The 17459-nt window shown below is 51.8% G+C and overlaps 1 protein-coding gene across 2 annotated transcripts; it reads left to right on the top strand.

The window, feature by feature from the left end:
- The first annotated feature begins 1283 nt into the window (after nt 1-1283).
- Nucleotides 1284-16454, top strand: LOC136387796 (butyrophilin-like protein 1). Of its 2 annotated transcripts, XM_066359833.1 has the most exons (10): nt 1284-1848; nt 2482-2584; nt 8238-8588; nt 9196-9477; nt 9635-9835; nt 10419-10439; nt 10534-10560; nt 10753-10779; nt 12826-12852; nt 14081-16454. In XM_066359833.1, the coding sequence occupies exons 2-10, from the start codon at nt 2521-2523 to the stop codon at nt 14605-14607; spliced, it is 1527 nt and encodes a 508-aa protein (XP_066215930.1). In that variant the 5' UTR covers nt 1284-1848; nt 2482-2520; the 3' UTR covers nt 14608-16454. The 2 variants fall into 2 exon arrangements, with proteins under 2 accessions (XP_066215930.1, XP_066215931.1); XM_066359834.1 differs by lacking the exon at nt 10753-10779.
- Nucleotides 16455-17459: the final 1005 nt, after the last annotated feature.

Genomic DNA, 17459 nt, shown 5'->3' with positions numbered 1-17459 from the left:
TGTCCCTGTATTTCAGACCTCAGTGTCCCCTCTGCTATTGTCCCTGTATTTCAGACCTCAGTGTCCTCTGCTATTCTCCCGGTATTTCAGACCTCAGTGTCCTCTGTTATTCTCCCGGTATTTCAGACCTCAGTGTCCCCTCTGCTATTGTCCCCGTATTTCAGACCTCAGTGTCCCCTTTTCTATTGTCCCTGTATTTCAGACCTCAGTGTCCTCTGTTATTCTCCCGGTATTTCAGACCTCAGTGTCCTCTGTTATTCTCCCGGTATTTCAGACCTCAGTGTCCCCTCTGCTATTGTCCCGGAATTTCAGACCTCCGCTATTGGGTGGCGTCAGAGCCCGAATGAGGCAGGAGGGTAATGAATGCCCAGGAAGAAAGGGCTTGAGTGGACCGCGGACGGAGACCCGCGTGGGGAGGCAGCCCCGGGGAGAACTGCGGAGAACACGCTGTACTTTAATCCCACAATGCAGTCTCGGGCAGCAATAAAAATAACAGGACTGACACGCACAGCGTGGTTGAATCTCAGAAAACATTTCGTTTAACTAAAGAAGCCAACGCAAAAGCTTATGTCCTGTAAGCTTACATCCTTTCTTGTGGTTTCGAAATATTAAAATGGGCAAGACCAAGCTGTTGTGATTCATATCAGACATGATTTGTTTCTCCCAGATTGTCCCAACTCACGATGGACAGGAGGAAAAGTTCCAAGAGATGGCAACGTTCCATATTCTGATGGACGTGGCGGTTACATGAGTGTACGCGTTTGTGAAGCCTCGCTGACAGATACATTTCAGAACCAGGCTGTCATCACACACGAATTCCATCTCAATAAACTTATTTTCTTAAATGCTGAGTGCACCTCGCTGTCTCCAGAGCTTGGTGTCCCCTCCAGCCAGACTGTTAGTGGCTCCCGTAGCAATACTGATGCAGTTGTTATTATTTGCATCCCTGATTCTCTGTAAACCTTTCATGACATGGAGAATCATGAATGGAACTTGGTAAGCACGTGAAATGGGGGGAAAAAACATCTGAACACATTCTCTGTCTGGCACTGTACAATTGTGTTACTGTTTCTATTCTACTATCCGGAGCCCTAAGCCTCTTGGAAGTAAACAGCCCTGAGGTTCGCGGAGCACAGAGCGTCCATTGCGGACCTCGTATCTTCCCCTGAATAGCTCTGCACAGGCTTTGGAGTCTTTCAGGGTGTGGCTGGAGGAAGCAGGCTCCTGTCGGTTTTACTCTCTCAGCAAGTTACATTTGTGAGCTGAACCTTGGGATGACCCACACACCTCACGATCACGCAGGAGGACTATTTCCTCTCTCTCTCTCTGAAAAATGTGATTGCAGCCCTTTGCAGGCGGGAGGAGGAAGCCACACTGAGTATCCCCTCCCCCAAAGCAGCTTTGGGGTTCCTACCATTCTACAGCTCAGCTCAGTCCCAAGTCCACTGGGGTGAACCTTTATCAGCTCCACCTTCAAAGCGACCAGGAGAGCTGGAGGCAGGCTGTGCCTCTCTTATCAGACCCTTTCTAGGGAGGCGTTCCAGGGCCACCACCTCCCGGCAGGTCTCCCCTCCTAAGAATATTTGCCCAGTCCAGGGACCTGTCGGAGACCTGCTGCTCCCAGCGCCTGCAGGCACGCCCTCGGGTGCTGAGCCCAAGGACGGGCAGGGGCAAACCCTCTCTGAAGCCGGGACTCACAGGTGCACTGAGGGGACCGGGAGCATCCAGGAGGGTCCAGGACACCCATGGCTCAGTGCAGGCCGAGAGAGAGAAACATGTGGTGATGTGCAGGCGCACTTTGGGGACGTGCAGGTCCTGAAAAGGAAGGCTTGGTCTCTGGGTTACAAGGTGAGAAAACTATCTTCCTTTCTGGGAGGTAAGCCAAAGGGTCTCTTGGTGGTTAAAAGAAATACAGAATGTATGAATGAATGAAAGAAGGAAGAGAGGAAGGAAGGAAAGGAGGGAGGAAGGGAAGGAGGCAGGGAGGGAGGGAGGAAGGAAGGAAGTAAAGAAGGAAGGGAGGAAGGAAGGAAGGAAGGAAAGAGGAAGGAAGGAAGGAAGGAAAAGAAGGAAAGAGGAAAAGAGGAAGATCTATCAGCAGAGAAGAGTGAACTAAGTTTGTATCAGATTAATTTCTCCACTTTGAACTTGGGGATTTCTATTTCATGAGGGCGCTGGTGAGAGGGGGCATCCCCGGGGAAGTGAGAGAGCTCACAGGACACAGAGAAAGGTTTACCGTTGTCTGCACCTGCTGGGGAAATGGTTAGCTTTGAGAGAGAAGAAAGAGAAAGAATAAAAACCATGGTGAGGTGGGTGGGAGTTGGTAACGTTTCTCTTAAAGTCTGTGGGGGAAAGCAGACAAAAAACAAACAAACAAACAAACAAAAAAAAAACAAACCAACTTCGTTATAAAAGTCAGGGTTTGAGCAGGGGTTTTTCTGCAAGAGCATTCGCTCTGCTGACTTGCTCACCGCCCTCCAGAGCCCTGGTCAGAGGGAAGGTGTGCTCCTCTCTGCTGGGATGAAGACGCCCGGCTTCCTCCTGCTCCTCCTGCTCCTCCAGGTGCCCGCGAGGGGCTCAGCAGGTCAGTGCTCTCCCCCCAAGCGTTTTGTGTATCGTCTTGTTTTCAGTAGCTCCTCTTACATAACCATGTCAATGAAAAAAAACTTCCACCCCGGTAAGGATTTTTTATGAGTTGATTTGAGCCAAACTGTGGACAACTGCCGGGAAGCAGAGTCTCCATGGGTTGAGAAAATGCCCCCCCCAAAGGGCGCTTTCACTCCTCATTTTATACATCAGAGTCAAAGAGGAAGACAGGAGGGAATTGCCTGGCGGTAGACTGGGGAGGAGGAGAAAGCGGAGGGAATTGCCTGTGGTAGACTGGGGAGGGGGAGAAAGCAGAGGGAATTGCCTGTGGTAGACTGGGGATGGGGAGAAAGCGGAGGGAATGGCCTGTGGTAGACTGGGGAGAGGGGGAAAGCGGAGGGAATGGCCTGTGGTAGACTGGGGAGGAGGAGAAAGCGGAGGGAATTGCCTGTGGTAGACTGGGGAGGAGGAGAAAGCGGAGCGGGGGATCTCAGAGTGGATGACAGTGAAGATAAATACACTGAGACCTCTCTGAGGCAGGGAGGCTCAGACCCGCTGAGGTCATTTACATGAGAATAAGAACAGCAATGAGAAGGTTTGCTGTTTCCTGCTCTGGTAGGATGTCTTCCCTGAGGGGGTAAAAGAAGAAGATTACCCCCACACCTCAAAGGCATGGTAGTTACTGCAGGTGCCTGAGGCCACAGACGGGCTTGGGAGCAAACACTGACCTTTGTTCAGATAGAGAACAACTCCCTAGGACGTGGCTACCCACCATAAACCGCTTTTAGTAAAAAAAAATTGAAAAGTTTCCATTTCAGTCCACCCTGTGTGTTGACTTTGGGTCCCTGAGTCTGGAAGGACACCAGGCAGCCTTCCCCGGAGCTGGTCAGGCTCAGCACATGGCCCCTTTTTGGTCCACAATGATGAGAGGGGTTATCTCTCTATCACAACTCGCCCCCCCCCCCCAGAGGCAGCCTGTGTCTGGGGACGCTGGCCATGTCTGCCACCTGCAGGAGGCTTGAAGGGTGGGGCCATGAGGGGGGAGTGTTCTCCCTCAGATCACTGTCCCTTACTCCTTTGAGTCGACCTCATAAGACTCATAGCTATTTGTCTAATGTTTTAATATTTATCTAAATTTTTATTGAGTACGTGTGATTTTAGCCTGTTTAGTTTTGATGTACATGTTTGTAGAAATGCACCTCGTCATGTCCACACTGCTAAGAAGACCCACATCTCAGTACAAGGAATGTGGACTCCAGCTCTATCTGGTTATAATCTTGAAAAAAAATTATTTACTTTTTTTTTTTTCTCTGGGACATGAGTTCTTTCTTTATGAAATAAAAGAGACTTCAAAATGAAGTTTTTGAGCACAGGTTTAAAGATAATCCGCCTGTGAAATTTTATAAGGATGTTTTTTGTTATCTCTAGCCTGTAAGGTATTTTCTGCCGAGGATGAAGGAAGGATGTAGCCACCAAGTGTGGACCAGCAAAAGCTTTATTTAGAGCGCACCCCGGGCAAGATAGGGGCCAGGGAAGTCACACAGCTTCTCCCCTGTCCTGGGGGGAGAGGGGGTAATTTATAGCGTCCGTAGTGTGGTGGCAGGTTGATATGTCGTGGCGAAATTTCATTGGCTGACAGATTTTTTCAAAATGCTCCTGGGCCATTTCTTAGGGTGATCGTGGGTGTGGGTGGTTTCGGCCAAAGTCCCCGGACCTGGTCTCTCACCGTGACCCTCCCTCATTGCCAACCGACCTCACACAGCTAAGTAGCGATTATCAAAATGTTTAATTCCCCTATGTGTTGACTGAGCAATTCTGCAAGTATGTAATCCTAACAAAAAGCTCTCCCGTGAGTACATTTATTATATATATGAAAGGCTTACCGCGGGACAGCTCGTAGTAATAACCAATCGGAAGCAATGTAAACACACACCGGTAGGAAAGTCTGAACGTGGCCGTGTGGGCAGTGCCAACACTAGGTTCTCTGAGCACTAACATGGTTGGATGTTCCTTACAGCAAAAAGTGATATATGGTAATCCCATTTATGGGAAGCACAGTGATGTGTCCCTCTTCCCTAAGGCTATAAGTAATGCCATGTACCGTTTCTAGATTAAGTGGCTCATATAACCTGTGTGGCCGACAGCCCAGGATCAGTTAGTAAAGACCACATGTCCTTGGAGTGATACCAGTGCCCTGGGTTGTTCACAGCAATGGGAAGGAAGGGGGACTATGGCCTGCGTCCACCCCAGTGGCCAGTGTCCTGCTCCTTGCCCAGGACTGCTGACCCATACTCCCTGGGACAGACTGGCCACGGGCTTCTTCCTCGAAGCTCACGCGCCTTTGCCAGCTGTGCCCGTCCGTCCCGAGCACCCCCGCAGCAGGCCTTTCTGAGCCCTGCCCCCCCGGACCTGCCTTTGTGGTCCTGAGGTCCGAACCGTTCCCAGGGTCCACAGTATCCCGGGCCTCTGAATGCAGACCTTGCCCAGGGGACACCGGTCACTTTTTAGTCATCCTGGATTTCTATGGAAAAATAATTTCAAGCAGGTGATTGTAAGTGACATGACTAAAAAAAAAGCCTGTTTTATAATTAGAGGAAGTCCCCATTTTGGCCCCAGGCATCTTCTTTCCTGGCCCCGGGGGTCCCACCCTCCTCTGGGTCAGGGCTGCCCTGCCTCTGAACACCAGAACCACTGGGCTCCAAGAGGCATACCTCTCTCTCGAGAAAAAGACTTTCTTCTATATGATTATTTTCATTTAGAATATATATTTTAAAATTTTTCAATTCCAGTTGACATTCAATTTTGTATTGGTGTCTGATGAAGAGGATAGTGGTTAGGCATCTATATAATTTATGCAGTGATCCCTGGATAAGGCTAGTCCCCACCGGGCACCATGCACAGTTGTTACAATATTCTTGACTACATTCCTCACTGTGCTTTGCATCCCCGTGACTGTTTTCAAGCTCCTGATTGGAGCTTCTTCACTCCCTCACATCTCACACCCAGTCCCCCCAACACCCTCCCCTCTGGCAAGCACCAGTTTTTTCTCTGTGTCTCTGTCTTTTTCTTTCCTTTTTTTTTTTTTAATTGATTTTTTGGGTTGACACTGGATAACAAAATTGTACAGCTTTCAGGTGCACAATTCTATACCTGCATCTCTGTTTTGTATTTTCATTTATTTTTTTTAGATTTCACATATACGTGAAATAATGGTGTTTGCCTTCTGTCTGACTTGTTTCATTTAGCATAATACTGGGCAGGTCCAGCCATGTTGTCACAAGTGGGCAGATTATATTCTCTCTTTGTGTATGTGTGTGTGTGTGTGTGTGTATATATATCTGAATACATGTACCACATCTTCCTTACTTATTCAGGGGAATAATTTTTAGGAAAAGTTTTTCTCTATGACTTCAGCTTTCACAGTTATTTGATAAAAATAAAATAAAGCCTATCTTCTGTCTTACTTTCTAAATTCTACTTTTCACCCTGGGGCAGCCGTACACTATGACCCCCCCCTCCACCCTGCACCAATGCACAGTGACCCAGGTCTCAGTGTCAGAGCCCCGCACCGCTGTGCAGTGACCCAGGTCTCAGTGTCAGAGCCCCGCTCCACTGTGCAGTGACCCAGGTCTCAGTGTCAGAGCCCCGCACAGCTGTGCAGTGACCCAGGTCTCAGTGTCAGAGCCCCGCACCGCTGTGCAGTGACCCAGGTCTCAGTGTCAGAGCCCCGCTCCACTGTGCAGTGACCCAGGTCTCAGTGTCAGAGCCCCGCACAGCTGTGCAGTGACCCAGGTCTCAGTGTCAGAGCCCCGCTCCGCTGTGCAGTGACCCAGGTCTCAGTGTCAGAGCCCCGCTCCACTGTGCAGTGACCCAGGTCTCAGTGTCAGAGCCCCGCTCCGCTGTGCAGTGACCCAGGTCTCAGTGTCAGAGCCCCGCACCGCTGTGCAGTGACCCAGGTCTCAGTGTCAGAGCCCAGGCCTCAGTGTCAGAGCCCCGCACCGCTGTGCAGTGACCCAGGTCTCAGTGTCAGAGCCCCGCTCCACTGTGCAGTGACCCAGGTCTCAGTGTCAGAGCCCCGCTCCACTGTGCAGTGACCCAGGTCTCAGTGTCAGAGCCCCGCTCCACTGTGCAGTGACCCAGGTCTCAGTGTCAGAGCCCCGCTCCACTGTGCAGTGACCCAGGTCTCAGTGTCAGAGCCCCGCACCGCTGTGCAGTGACCCAGGTCTCAGTGTCAGAGCCCCGCACCGCTGTGCAGTGACCCAGGTCTCAGTGTCAGAACCCCGCACCGCTGTGCAGTGACCCAGGTCTCAGTGTCAGAGCCCCGCACCGCTGTGCAGTGACCCAGGTCTCAGTGTCAGAGCCCCGCACCGCTGTGCAGTGACCCAGGTCTCAGTGTCAGAGCCCCGCACCGCTGTGCAGTGACCCAGGTCTCAGTGTCAGAACCCCGCACCGCTGTGCAGTGACCCAGGTCTCAGTGTCAGAGCCCCGCACCGCTGTGCAGTGACCCAGGTCTCAGTGTCAGAGCCCCGCTCCACTGTGCAGTGTCCCAGGTCTCAGTGTCAGAGCCCCGCACCGCTGTGCAGTGACCCAGGTCTCAGTGTCAGAGCCCCGCACCCCTGTGCAGTGACCCAGGTCTCAGTGTCAGAGCCCCGCACCGCTGTGCAGTGACCCAGGTGTCAGTGTCAGAGCCCCGCACCGCTGTGCAGTGACCCAGGTCTCAGTGTCAGAGCCCCGCTCCACTGTGCAGTGACCCAGGTCTCAGTGTCAGAGCCCCGCTCCACTGTGCAGTGACCCAGGTCTCAGTGTCAGAGCCCCGCTCCACTGTGCAGTGACCCAGGTCTCAGTGTCAGAGCCCCGCTCCACTGTGCAGTGACCCAGGCCTCAGTGTCAGAGCCCCGCTCCGCTGTGCAGTGACCCAGGTCTCAGTGTCAGAGCCCCGCTCCGCTGTGCAGTGACCCAGGTCTCAGTGTCAGAGCCCCGCTCCGCTGTGCAGTGACCCAGGTCTCAGTGTCAGAGCCCCGCTCCGCTGTGCAGTGACCCAGGTCTCAGTGTCAGAGCCCCGCTCCGCTGTGCAGTGACCCAGGTCTCAGTGTCAGAGCCCCGCTCCGCTGTGCAGTGACCCAGGTCTCAGTGTCAGAGCCCCGCTCCACTGTGCAGTGACCCAGGTCTCAGTGTCAGAGCCCCGCACCGCTGTGCAGTGATCCAGGTCTCAGTGTCAGAACGGTCCACTTACCCTCCTAGCAGCAGAGTGCCCAGAGGCAAAGGCTCCAGGAGGGAGGAAGTGCCTTCCAATCCCTCCCTCTGCATCACAAAGAGAGATCAATGCTGAATAAGTCACTTTGCCATATTTAATTCTCCATCGCTCTCTTTTACATAAGGTTTCCCATAACTTAAGTAGAAATGCATAGAAAAAAAAATGTTTTCTCAGATGCCAAACCATCAACAGTTGTAACTTCGGGGGGATACAATGGAAGAAATCAGACTTTTTATTTTTTTACATATAAATAAATTTTAAAATGTCTGTTCATGTTTAGGGAACATCATCCAAATAAGGAGAAATATTTCTGGGTCTCTAAGTAAAGAAATGCGGATGCTTTTTCATCTCATCTCCGCTCCCTCATTCCTCCCGTCCGTCTCCGGTTCTCCTGCAGGGCCCGGGTTTTCTGTGCGGGGACCAGCTGAGCCCGTCGCCGTCCTGCTCGGGGCGGACGCCACGCTGTCCTGCCACCTGTCCCCTGAGCAGAGCACCGCCCACATGGACATCCGGTGGCACCGGGCCCAGCTGTCCCCCGCTGTGCTCGTGTACCGGGACGGGCAGGAGCGGAGCGGCGAGCAGATGCTGGAGTACCGCGGCCGGACCCAGCTGCTGGGCAGCTCCGTTCGCACCGGGGCCGTGGCCCTGCTGATCCGCCACGTCCGCGCCTCTGACGACGGCCAGTACCGCTGCCATTTCCAGGACGGCCCCACCTCCCGAGAGGCCACTGTGGACCTGCATGTCATAGGTACGGGGGCGCGGCACAAAGCGCGCGTGCCCTGCTCCGGGGCGCGGAGAGGGGTCGGGCACGTGCCCTGCTCCGGAGCGCAGAGCGGGGTCGGGGCGTCTGGGTGCCTGGCCGGGCATCTCTTCTGCCCGCCGCCACGTGGGCACGCGGGTTCTCCAGCCGCGCGTCCGGTTCCCAGGCGGGCGGTGGGGATGGGACCACATCCTCTCCTCACTTTTCAGCACCAGCGCGGGCGACACGCCTGACGTTCTGACACCCGACAGACCCCAGATCTCTGACTCAGAGCGGAGCGGGTCCCTCCGACATTGGAGATATAAATACCCAATCAGAAAAGAAAGACAACTCAGGATGAACCCCCTTTTTCCAGCTTCCGTTTTCCCTGTTCTTTTCTTTTCTTCGAATGACCTCAGAGCTCTCTCGGTCCAAGAACAGGGCGAAGGCAGGAAGCCGGTTTCTAAACCGAATCACAGATCGATCGCCCTCCCGCCGGCTCTGAGCGGTTTCTCCGCCTCTGGGCTCCAGTTTCCTCATCAGTCGGGCGAAGGGTGGCGGGCCCTCCGCCCCAGGGACGCCTGCGCACCATCCACCCCCGGCCTTCTCTTCTCAGGCGTGGGCTCCGTCCCCCACGTGCACATGACGGGGCCCGAGGAGGGCGGGATCCGCGTGCTGTGCTCCTCGGGGGGCTGGTTCCCCGCGCCCTGGGTGCAGTGGACCGACGCGGCCGGAGTGAAGCTACCATCCCCCTCTGCGTCGCAGACCCAAGATGGAGACGGGCTCTTCCACGTGGAGGCCGCGCTTGTGGTCAGGGACAGCTCTCTGGGCAATGTGACCTGCTCCGTGCAGAACCCCCGCTCTGGGCAGGAGAAGGCGTCCAGCGTCTTCCTCCCAGGTCCGCGAGGCCCGGGCAGCAGGGGCGGAGCTGGGGGTGTGGCCAGGAGCGCAGGGAGGGGACCGAGGGGCAGCACGCGCCTTGGGGAGGGGAAGGGCCCCCTCCGCCCTCCCCCCTCTGGGCGGGTCCTCACGGCGTCCGCCCCTGCCCGTGGCAGAACCCTTCTTCCCCAGGGTGTCTCCGTGGAAGGTGGCCCTGGCCGGGACCGCCCCTGTGCTGGCGCTCCTCCTCGCGGGGGTCAGCTACGCCGGCTGGAAGATACATGGAGCCAGAGAGAGAGAGGAGGAGGAGAAGGAGCAAGAATCCCGTGAGACTGACCAGATGCGGGTTGAAAAGGAGAGGGCAGTTAAGGACAAAGGTACATTGGGGACAGCAGGGCGAATCAGAAGGCTGACCTTAAAGCTGGGGATAAGCTGTGTAGAGCAGATGGGGAAACAAGGTCGCCAAGGGGCCCCCAAGGCGGACACGGGGTGGCAAGAGCTCCACAGAGCTGGGAGCCCCAGGGATGGAGCACTCCACGTGCGGAGCCAGCAGCTCTGTGGGAGGGGCCACGAAGCCGCCTCCGTGTGGCTCAAACCAGGGGCGGGCCTGCCACCCACACCTGCGCGCCCCAGTCTGCGCCTCTGTTCCTCCTGGGAAATGCCTCCCCTGCCTTCGCTTCCTACTCGTCCTTCAAGGACGAGCTGCGGAAACACCCCAGACGACTAAAACCCCCATGATGCACGGGCGCTCTTCCTCCGTGACCCCACGACGCTCCCCAAGGAGCTCTTCCTGGCGCTGGTCGTTCGAGACTGGGCATAGAAGTCTGCGGGTCTTTCCGGCCTCCCGCACTGGGCTGCCCTGCAGGGAGAGACCCAGGACAGGCGTTCCTTTAGCTACTCCCCACACTCAGGGGCAGCTACACCCCGTTTTCACGGAGCCTATGCCCTCTTCTCTTTCAGACGATGTCACAGCGGAGTTCGGTGAGTCTGGCTTCTAGTCACGCTCTGGTGTGAAATTCGTCCCCCCTCTCACGCCTGTCCTGGGTCCCTCTCACTCGCTGTTGTTTCCTTCCAGAAAAGCGAAAGAAATTGTATGATGCAGGTAAGAGACTGGCTTCTCACACCGCCCGAGAAACGGATGCCTAACACTTTCTAGGCTCATTCTCTTCAGAGGAAAAAGGCTAAAGGATTTAATATCAGTTAGTGGGGAGGGGGGATAATAAGCGGAAGGGAGAGGAATGGGAGGGCCCGGACTGATGTCTCACCACGTCTTACCCGGATCTGTTCTGTTTAGATTGGAGGAAGGCCCGCATCTACCCTGGTGAGTAAGTCTCTGGCCTTGGGGCTGGCCTAGTGCATCAGACACCCAAAGCAGAGAGAGCATCGCACACACACATCCACGTGCAAGGTGCGAACACTTATTCAGATTTTTTTGTTTGTTTTTGGTTTAGTTTTTATTTTGTGTTTTTCTGAATTTAGAAGCAGGGAGGCAGAGAGACAGACTTCTGCATGCGCCCGACCGGGATCCACCTGGCATGCCCACCAGCGGGCAATGCTCTGCCCATCTGGGCCATTGCTCCGTTGCAACCAGAGCCATTCTAGCACCAGAGGTAGAGGCTATGGAGCCATCCTCAGCGCCCGGGCCAACTTTGCTCCAATGGAGCCTTGGCTGCAGGAGGGGAAGAGAGAGACAGAGAGAAAGGAGAGAGGGAGGGGTGGAGAATCAGATGGGCACTTCTCCTGTGTAGCCTGGCTGGGAATCAAACCCAGGATTTTCACACGTCGGGCTGATGCTCTACCACTGAGCCAACCGGCCAGGGCTCATTTATTCAGTTTTGATCTGTCGTATTTAGTATTTGGAGGCTTAAGTAATCATTTTCCAGAGCTAAAAGTAAAGCAGAAATACATACTAACTGGAGGAATTTACAACGCAGATCGGGTTATGACTGAACACAAATTGTTAGCCCATCCGCTATGGGGAAGGAAGGAATGGAACTCAGAGCGAATTCAACGAGATTTAGGGAGAATTAAGGATACCCTATGATAGCTGCGTGTCTCTACTGCAAATGAAGTTTAGAAGAGCAGATAATGCATTCTAGTTGACATTTGGAAAAAAAAAAAGATGTTAACTATGATTTTATTTATTTTCTCTATTTGAAACAAAGTAAGTAAAGTTCAATATACAAGGATAGATCTATGTTTGAAAAGTGTGCAAGTCACTCAATACCATTTATAAAATTAAAAACATGTTTCTTTATCTGCTGGTAGAGGGGACTGACTGTTTTCATGCCTGTTATGTACTGTGTGTGTTTGTGTGTGTGTGTGTGTTGTGTGTGTAATAGAGTTGGGCCTCATTCCTCGAAGTACGTGTGCACTTCTACATGTCAGACGCAATGCTGGAGGGCGGTGGGGCGAGCCGTGCCCTCTGACCCTGTGGAACTTGAGGTCCACTGGGAAAGCAGGCCTGACAAGTCCCTTGGCAGCGGGTCGGAGGAGCCCCTCCCAGGGACTGGTGTCGGTTGAGCAGTTTCTGTAAGAGTTCTTCCACAAGCTGCTTAAACTCCTCCCGTGGTTCTAGAGCAGAGGGCACAGTACTGAGGATGAGGACAGTAGTTTCCGTCCTAACGCCACCAGTCACAGCTGAGGAGTAGGGTCGTTCTCTGTCCTGGCCTCAGTCTCCTTATCTCTAAGAGGAGACTTTGGAGCACACGGCCTCTCGTGTCCTTCTGGACTCGGGTGCTCAGACGTCCTGCGCCCAGGGGGGCTGCGCTTGCCACAGGGGAGGACTGCCGTGTGAGGCCACAGCGCTGCTCCCGGCCACCCCCACCGGTGTGTCTTTATTGGCCTATCGCCCCAAGACTGCACGAGAATATTCGATCTTTAAATAAAATCAGAGGTCCTGTTATAAGAGAAGTGGCCATAGGCAGAAGCAGGTGCGGTAATCAGTCATGGAGGAAAAAAATACTGAGATTCTGATTTCAAGGTTCAAAATAACAGGGGTCAGTTGGAAGGCTTAAGTTGTAAGTGTAAGTGCTCCTCTGAGGAAGACACAGGCTGGGGAATAAAAACGCACAAAATAAAATGAAATGAAAGGACATTGGACCCTTCTACAGCTGTCCACACGCCGGGCTTGGGCTGCAGAGGCTTGTTCCCCAGCATTGGATGAAGAGGTGATAGTTTCTGGCCTGAGACGGGGCACGGGATACGTACCCGTAGTTTTGGGACACCCCCAGAGTTTAGGGGTGCACAGGAGGAAGGGAGGAGAGCGGAGAGGAGAGAGCCATGAGCCAGCGATAGCAGCCTCCCGCCTCCCTGTCATTCCCTGGTCGTCTCCCCCTGATGGCAACCTCTCCTGCTCTTCTTTCAGACTGGAGGAAGGAACACTTCACGCACGGTGAGTGGCTATTTCCTCGTCTTTCTCGCTCCCTCCCATCCGGCCCCCCTTTTTCCTTCCCGATGTCATTTCCTAGTTGCAGATGCTCCGGTGTTCCGGCAAAGACAGGGTGTCCACAAGTCACGGTGGTCAGTCAGCATTAGCCCGAGCTGCCGGCCGCTGCTGGGGTCAGCTTCTGGGGCTGGGCTCCTGCCTCTGGGTGGTGGTCCCAGCTTTCTCCTCTGTGGGGTCCACTGGGTTCTGAAACAGAAATTAATATAGCCCGCCCCCCACAGAAGAAACCCCCTCCCCTGCAACTAGTAAATAGTGCTTGACACGGAAAGACTAAATCAGCTGCTCTTTCCAAAGAGCTCAGCTCCCAGGAGCCTGTTACGAAGCAGGGAATGGAGGTCTGGTTTGTAGAGAACGCGGGAAGCACGCTGTTCTCAAGGAAACGCTGCAAGTCCCGGGCTCACCGGACGCTCTTCCAGGACACTGGTGGAGGCACAGACAGGACAGGGCGATTAGTAAACCACCCCAGTGACAGCACAGCTGATGCCCAGCCCTGTTCTACTTCCCCAACGCGCGCGCACGCACGCGCGTGCTCGCACACACACACGTACACGCACGCACACACGTACACGCACACACATGCACACACGTGCACGCACACGCACACACACGTACACACGCACACATGCACACGCACGTGCATACACGCACACGCACGTGCACATACACGCACACACATGCGCACACGTGCACACGCACACACACGCGCATACACTCGCACACGCACACACGTACACGCGCACACATGCACACGCACGTGCGCACACACGTACACGCACACACACATACACGTACACGCACACACACACGTACGCGCACGCACACACATACATGCACACACGTGCACGCACACGCACACACACGTGCGCACACGCACACACACGCACACACATGCACACGCACTTGCGCACACACACGTACAGGCACACACGCGCACACGTACACGCACACACTCGCACACGCATGCACGCACGTACACACACATGCACACACACGCACACACGTACACACATGCACACGCGCGTGCACACACACACGCACACACGCACACGCATACACGCACACACACCTTCAGAGGAGAGTTCTTCCAACATCACCCTCCCTGCTGCTGTCGGGTTTCCCGTGCACCACAGTCATCTGAAGTTCACCGTGTTCGCTCCTCTCTGCCTCCTTCCAGCCCCGGTGACTCTCCGTCTTAAGTGTCCCCCGAGCAGCACCGACCCAGAGAGGAAGGAGGACCCGGAGGAAACCCAGGATGTCTCCCTTAGCGACAAGGACGGAGACGGCAACCTTGTGACATTCCAGGGGAAAGACTTCATTTCGGATCGAAGGAGATACTACTGGGAGGTGGACATTGGGGACACCGATGAGTGGGCTCTAGGCATGTATGAGGAACCCACAGAGGGCGGTGGGTCAGTCGGCGATATACGACAGAAGAAATTCAGAGTCTTAGAGAAGAAGGGAGGTCGATACAGGGCTCTCGTCTGCTGTCCGCCAGGCGTTTCCCAGGAAGAGGCTCTCTCAATAGCAAAGCATCCACAGAAGGTTGTGGTTTTCGTGGATTATGAGCTCAGTGACATCTCTTTCTACAGCATGACTGACGGCACCTGCATCTTCTCCTTCACCCAGGACAGCTTCTCTGGGTCACTGTATCCTTACTTCAGGCAGAAGTCCATGGAGTTTTCCCCCTCTGCCCCATATTAAGAAACTTTGAGGAAAGCCCTTCACCGTGAGGACTGTGGCTCATTCTCTGTCAAGGCCTCCAGCCCACTGATTTTGAGGCATCTCGGCGTAAGGCCACGACATGTCTGCGTGGCCAGCACTTCTGACTACACCGAGAAGCGTTTCTTAATCCGCAGGAAAGGATAATGTTTTATGTTTGTTTGTTTCTTGATTTATATAGAGTAAATCCTAGACTGATCATTTTCTAAAATGAACTACTAGAAAATCAAGTCAGTAAAAAAAAAAAAAGACTTGAAATTACAACTGGTAATTAATATTAGGTTCAATATACCCAAAATTTTTCTGTCAATTTCTTGTAAAAGTTTTATAATAGTCTGTCCATATTTGTCTCATAAACAGTTGTTAAGAAGCAGTTTACATTTAGACATTTGTCTGCGGACCACACATTAAGTCACTCTGCTCCAGGGCCGTGTTCAAAGGAATAAAAATGGAGATGCACCTCCTCATATTGCTCCACACCAACACTGAATAAAAAGGACACAGAGTGCATTTCCAAACGTGAAAGGAGAAAAGTTTAAGCTGTAATTTCATAGGAAGCTAGTCTATCTCTTAAATGCAAGGATAATTTGAGGCAACAAAAAAAAAATAAACATCAATCGCAACCTAATTCTGACAGATGTGGTGACATTAGCATGAGGGAGCTGGGGGAACCAGATTGAAGTCGGAGCGTATAGAGTTGTTTATCTTATTGCAGGAAGAAGAGAAACTGCACTGTGTGAGATATTAATAAGGAAAATGGCTACTTTATGTTCTTAACTCTCAGTGTGTCCACCAGCAGAACTTAAGAAAGGCTTTTCTCCCTCCTAATAGTCACAACTTCCCTTTGTTTATTAATTTATTGTGTTTACATAGATCCTAATGTCCCCTGTGTTCCCCAGTACATCTCCCCTGTCCCCCTCCCCATACAACTCCCTGTTATGCTCGAATGAAAAGATCAGAGGAAAGAGTATCCAGTATTTAAACAGGGGTGAGAAGAGAGCGTGCTCCAGCCAGCTAGACTAGAAATCTCATCAGTTCTGTGGAACCTTGGTAGAAGACCCAAAAGAGTCTTGTCCCAGAAACAGAATTATTAGCACTAAACTAAAAAAATGACCCAAATACTGATGAACAAACCTTAAAAATAAAAGCCAAGATGATCAAATCATTTACAGTATTAGTATCTTACCTTCATCCAAACGCAGAGCTCACCAAGGAAATATTTGCAGTGTCTGACATCCAGTCAAAGATGACTAAGAATGGAAAATACAGCTCATAATGAACAGAAAACCATAAGTTAAAATTAATGCAGCACTGACCTCAGTGTTAGTATTATAGACAAGGATTAAAATAGAAGTTGCCACTGTAATCCAAATGTTCAGAAAGTTCACCCGAGCTATGCACTGAAAAGACCCCAACTGAGCTTCTGGAGAGAGAAACTACAATGTGTGAGATAAAAGTTGCATGGGATGGAATTAACAGCAGATAAGCCATTGCAAAGATAAATGATCAGTGAGCCTGAAGACACAGAAGTGGAAACTATCCAAAATAAAACACAGAGAAAAGAAAGAATTTTTTTTTTTTTAATGGGGAATAAAAAACCCTCACAGACACAGACGACAACATGGGGATTAGCAGAAGGAAGGGGGGTGGGGTGGAGAGCATGTAAAAGGGGGATAAATGGTGACAGAAGGAGACTTGACTTCGGGTGGTGAACACACAACACAGTAGACAGATGATGTGTTATAGAATCGTACACCTGTAATCTATAGAATTTTATGAACCAATGTCAAGATAATACATTCAATAAAAATGTTTTTTAAAATGAAGAATATCACTGAGTCACGGGAAAACTTTAAAGGACTTAACACAAAAGGAATTTGTAATCCTTGAAGAGAGAAAGAGGGTGGATAGCAAAAAAGGTTTGAGAAAATAGAGTCAAAATAGATTCTAAAATTTGATCCTTATAAATTTCTGACCCAAAAAGCTGTCTTCGTTTATTTGGGCAGCTATAACAAAAGTGTCACAGACTCGGTGGCTTAGAAACAATGGAAATGTATTTCTCATGGTTCTGGAGGCTAAGAATTCTAAGATCAAGAAGACAGCGAAACCGCCATCCTTTCTTCCAACATGGGTGTACTAGTTTGCCTTCCCACAGCCTCTCCAACACTTGTTATAACCTGTCTTACAACAGCCAGTCTAGCAGGTGTGAGGTGCTATCTCATTGTAGGTTTGATTTGCATTTCTCTGATAGCTAGTAAAGATATATCTTTTCATATATCTGTTGGCCATTTGTATGTCCTCTTGGGAGAAGTGTCTGTTCAAGTCCTCTTCCCATTTTTCAACTGAACTGTTTGCTGTGTGTTGCTGAGCTTTGTGAGTTCTTTACATATTTTGGATATTAACCCCTTATCAGAACTGTTGTTAGCAAGTGTCATCTTCTACTTGATTGGCTGCCTACCATTGTCGGGAGCCGATCAACAACTGCTGGCTGACAAGGTCACAGCAGAAGAAGATAAAAAACTGCTGATTGACAAAGTCACAGCAGAGAAGACCAATGGCTGCGGGTTGACGAAGTCACCCAAAGGAGAGACACAACGATACTTCCCCCTTTGACTTTTTGAATTAATCTGGCCTTATATCTCCCCTTTTCTGGGTGTGTGCTATTATTTATGGCACAGGGATAATAGTACCGTGCTTTCCCTGTAGATTCGTAGTAATTTCTTTGGAAATGAGACAGAGGGTGTAAGTTCCACAGAAAAACCTGTAAGCCCCTTGAGCTGGGCTCATAGACATAAGAGGCTGGCTATGATATTCCTCGTAAAGGGTTAAGTTTG

The sequence above is a fragment of the Saccopteryx leptura genome, chromosome 1 (genome assembly GCF_036850995.1).
Source record: "Saccopteryx leptura isolate mSacLep1 chromosome 1, mSacLep1_pri_phased_curated, whole genome shotgun sequence".
Taxonomy (NCBI): Eukaryota; Metazoa; Chordata; class Mammalia; order Chiroptera; family Emballonuridae; genus Saccopteryx; species Saccopteryx leptura.
This window is presented reverse-complemented; position numbering and strand designations above follow the sequence as displayed.

Bases quoted from the DNA above. Each gene is read 5' to 3' on its own strand.
- LOC136387796 (XM_066359833.1), top strand. From the start codon at position 2,521: ATGAAGACGCCCGGCTTCCTCCTGCTCCTCCTGCTCCTCCAGGTGCCC. The intron at 9,478-9,634 runs GTCCGCGAGGCC...TGCCCGTGGCAG, and splicing joins GTCCAGCGTCTTCCTCCCAG to AACCCTTCTTCCCCAGGGTG. The intron at 10,780-12,825 runs GTGAGTAAGTCT...CTCTTCTTTCAG, and splicing joins GAAGGCCCGCATCTACCCTG to ACTGGAGGAAGGAACACTTC.